The sequence below is a fragment of the Heterocephalus glaber genome, unplaced genomic scaffold (assembly GCF_053883595.1).
Source record: "Heterocephalus glaber isolate CG9 unplaced genomic scaffold, H.glaber_assembly_v1.0 deba00001805, whole genome shotgun sequence".
In the NCBI taxonomy this organism is placed as follows: domain Eukaryota; kingdom Metazoa; phylum Chordata; class Mammalia; order Rodentia; family Bathyergidae; genus Heterocephalus; species Heterocephalus glaber.
The window spans coordinates 2,633,976-2,636,568 of record NW_028258480.1 but is presented as its reverse complement, the minus strand read 5'-3'; the positions used below and the strand labels follow the sequence as shown (position 1 = coordinate 2,636,568).

The 2,593-nt window shown below is 41.2% G+C and overlaps 1 protein-coding gene across 1 annotated transcript; it reads right to left on the bottom strand.

Annotated features, from left to right (window-relative positions):
• Window positions 1–846: 846 nt before the first annotated feature.
• LOC147820757 (olfactory receptor 5B2-like) lies at window positions 847–1,791 on the bottom strand. The gene has a single exon (XM_087203634.1). The coding sequence runs from the start codon at window positions 1,789–1,791 to the stop codon at window positions 847–849; it is 945 nt and encodes a 314-aa protein (XP_087059760.1).
• Between the last annotated feature and the right edge of the window lie 802 nt (window positions 1,792–2,593).

Sequence of the window (2,593 nt, the reverse complement as noted above, 5' to 3'; positions counted from 1 at the left end):
CGTGTGTTGGGGACATTGTGGTACATGACAGGGAGGTAGTGAAGTCCCGTGAAGTTTCCTCAGCAATCCTAAGGACAAGGCTGGCAGAGGCTCACTGAGTCCGTCATGAAGGCCTGGGACAGAGGAGGGGAGGGGACTGGTGTGAGTGTGGGAGACTGAAGACCAAGAAGAGGTACAGGTCCTTAACATGTCTAAGAGTGTCAGAAGGGAAATGTCCTAAAGGAACGAGGGAGGTAGGGAGGGAGGGAGAGAGAGAGAAGCACTTGTTGTCTTGACTTTTTGTGGTATTTTCCACAATGAAGAGGACAGATCTTCCTTGCTAATCCTCTACATTAAATACTGGCTCTGTGCAAACACTCACAGACACACAGAAAAAGACAAATATGTTTTCTGCCTACCTGAGCATCTCATTATTCAGCCAAATCAAGGCATGAAATCAACTGCCATCAATAATAGATTCTATTCGAGTCTGATGAAACCTACCAGGTCCACTTTTGTCATCATGTGACCCCCGTGGACATTGCTTCTATTTATAGACATCTTTGAGCCTGTGATACACACATTTCCACTGCCATGAGCTATAAAAAGGACACCTGTGTAATGCAACAGACAGCAATATCCTTGAGCATGGTTTAGGCAGCAGACATGGGGATATTTTAAACATTCTATCTCTGCATTTTTTTCTGGACAGTATCTTTTTTCATGTCAAAAGATTTTTGCACAAGTGAAAGAATTACTTCAATAATTTAATTTTAATATAGGTCTCAAAATGTAACACCATTCTTGGAGAAGAACTTAAAGAAGTAACCCAGAAATGGTTCGTCTCACAAAGTTACAGTGAAAATCCTACATCTTACTGGGCCTCCCACAAATCAATGGATTCTTGACTTTTAAGAATGCACTATTCACCTCCTTTTTTCTCAGGCTGTAGACCATAGGGTTCAGCATGGGGATGACTATAGTATAGAACACAGAGGCGATTTTATCAGAGACCATGGAGTGACTGGAGCTGGGCTTCAGGTACATGAAGATAACTGTCCCATACAAGAAGGAGATGGCAGTGACGTGGGAGGCACAGGTGGACAGAGCCTTGTGATGTCCTGCAGCTGAGTGGATCCTTAGGGTGGTGCCAAAAATGAGGAAGTAGGATGTTGAAATAACAAGGAAGGCAAAAAAGATATGAAAGCTCACAAGATAAACAAGAACCAGCTCAGTAACCTGTTTGTTAAAGCAGGAGAGAGCCATGACTGGTGGGACATCACAAAAAAAATGATGGACCAAGTTGGAGTTACAGAAGGAGAGACTGAATGTGTTTCCAGTTTGAATGCAGGCATTCAGGAATGAGATGACATAGCAGCCTATGACGAGACCTACACACACATTTGTGGTCATGGTGCTGGAGTAATGCAGGGGCTTGCACACTGCTGCATAGTGGTCACAGGCCATAGCAGCCAGGAGGTAATTTTCTGAACAAATGAGGGCTGCTAACAGGAACATCTGAGCAGCACAGGCACTGTAGGAAATGACCTTGTTTCCTGTATGGAGCCCACCCATGACCATGGGAGTGACAACTGAGGAGGAGCAAAAGTCCACCAGAGACAGGTTACCCAGGAAAAAGTACATGGGAGTGTGCAGACGAGGGTCCAGGAGGATCAGCAGGAGCATCCCCAGGTTCCCAGCCACAGTGATGGTGTAGATGAGGAGGAATGTGATGAAGAGGGGAACCTGCAGGTGTGGGTCATCGGTCAGTCCCAGGAGGAGGAACTCAATCACCTGTGTCCTGTTTTCCATCAGTGCTGTCCAGAACCTCTACACATACTGTAGCAAACTGAAAGAAGACAGAGAAATATAAAAAACTGAAATGAAACCAGAAAGTATAAGCACCATATGTATTTTGTTATTGTACATTAATTTGTACTTGAAGATTCTCCAGAGAAATTATTTTCTTGAAAATCAAGCTGATTCCATTAATTGTATGCACATTTACATGCTTTCAGATCTGCAGAATTTTAATGGATCATTTATGTAATTTTAAAAAGTGTAAATTTATCAAGTTAGATATAAAAATTTTAATGATGTAAACAACTATGTAGATAAAACTACCATTAAATGTGCTCCTACTGAACACAATAGTATCTGACATTCCAAGGTGCTCACCTATCAAAATATGTAGGATGTTGAAATAACCAGGATGGCAGAAACCTGAAGACACCTCAGCTATCCATTCAGTGTCTTCTTCCAGCCACATTGTGATATTGTTTTGCTATGACATTGATGTAGATTATGGATCCCAACAGGTTGGGAGATTCATTCATATTTGCACAAATGGTAAATGACAGTGTCCACTGTGTGCCAATGCTAAAATTTAACCTATGCTGAGTGGTTCCTAATTTTTAGGGTCTTAATAGAACTCTGGTTAAATTGAATTTAATTGAAATTATAGTTACTCATTTTAGTCTTTCATTAGAATTCAATTAATCAGGAACTGAATTATTGGTCATGTGGTAAATTTCACCTGGAGCTAAACCTAGTAAAGGAAAATGCTAAAACAATGAAACAACATTTCTTTAATGGCAAAATGTTTCAATGAGTT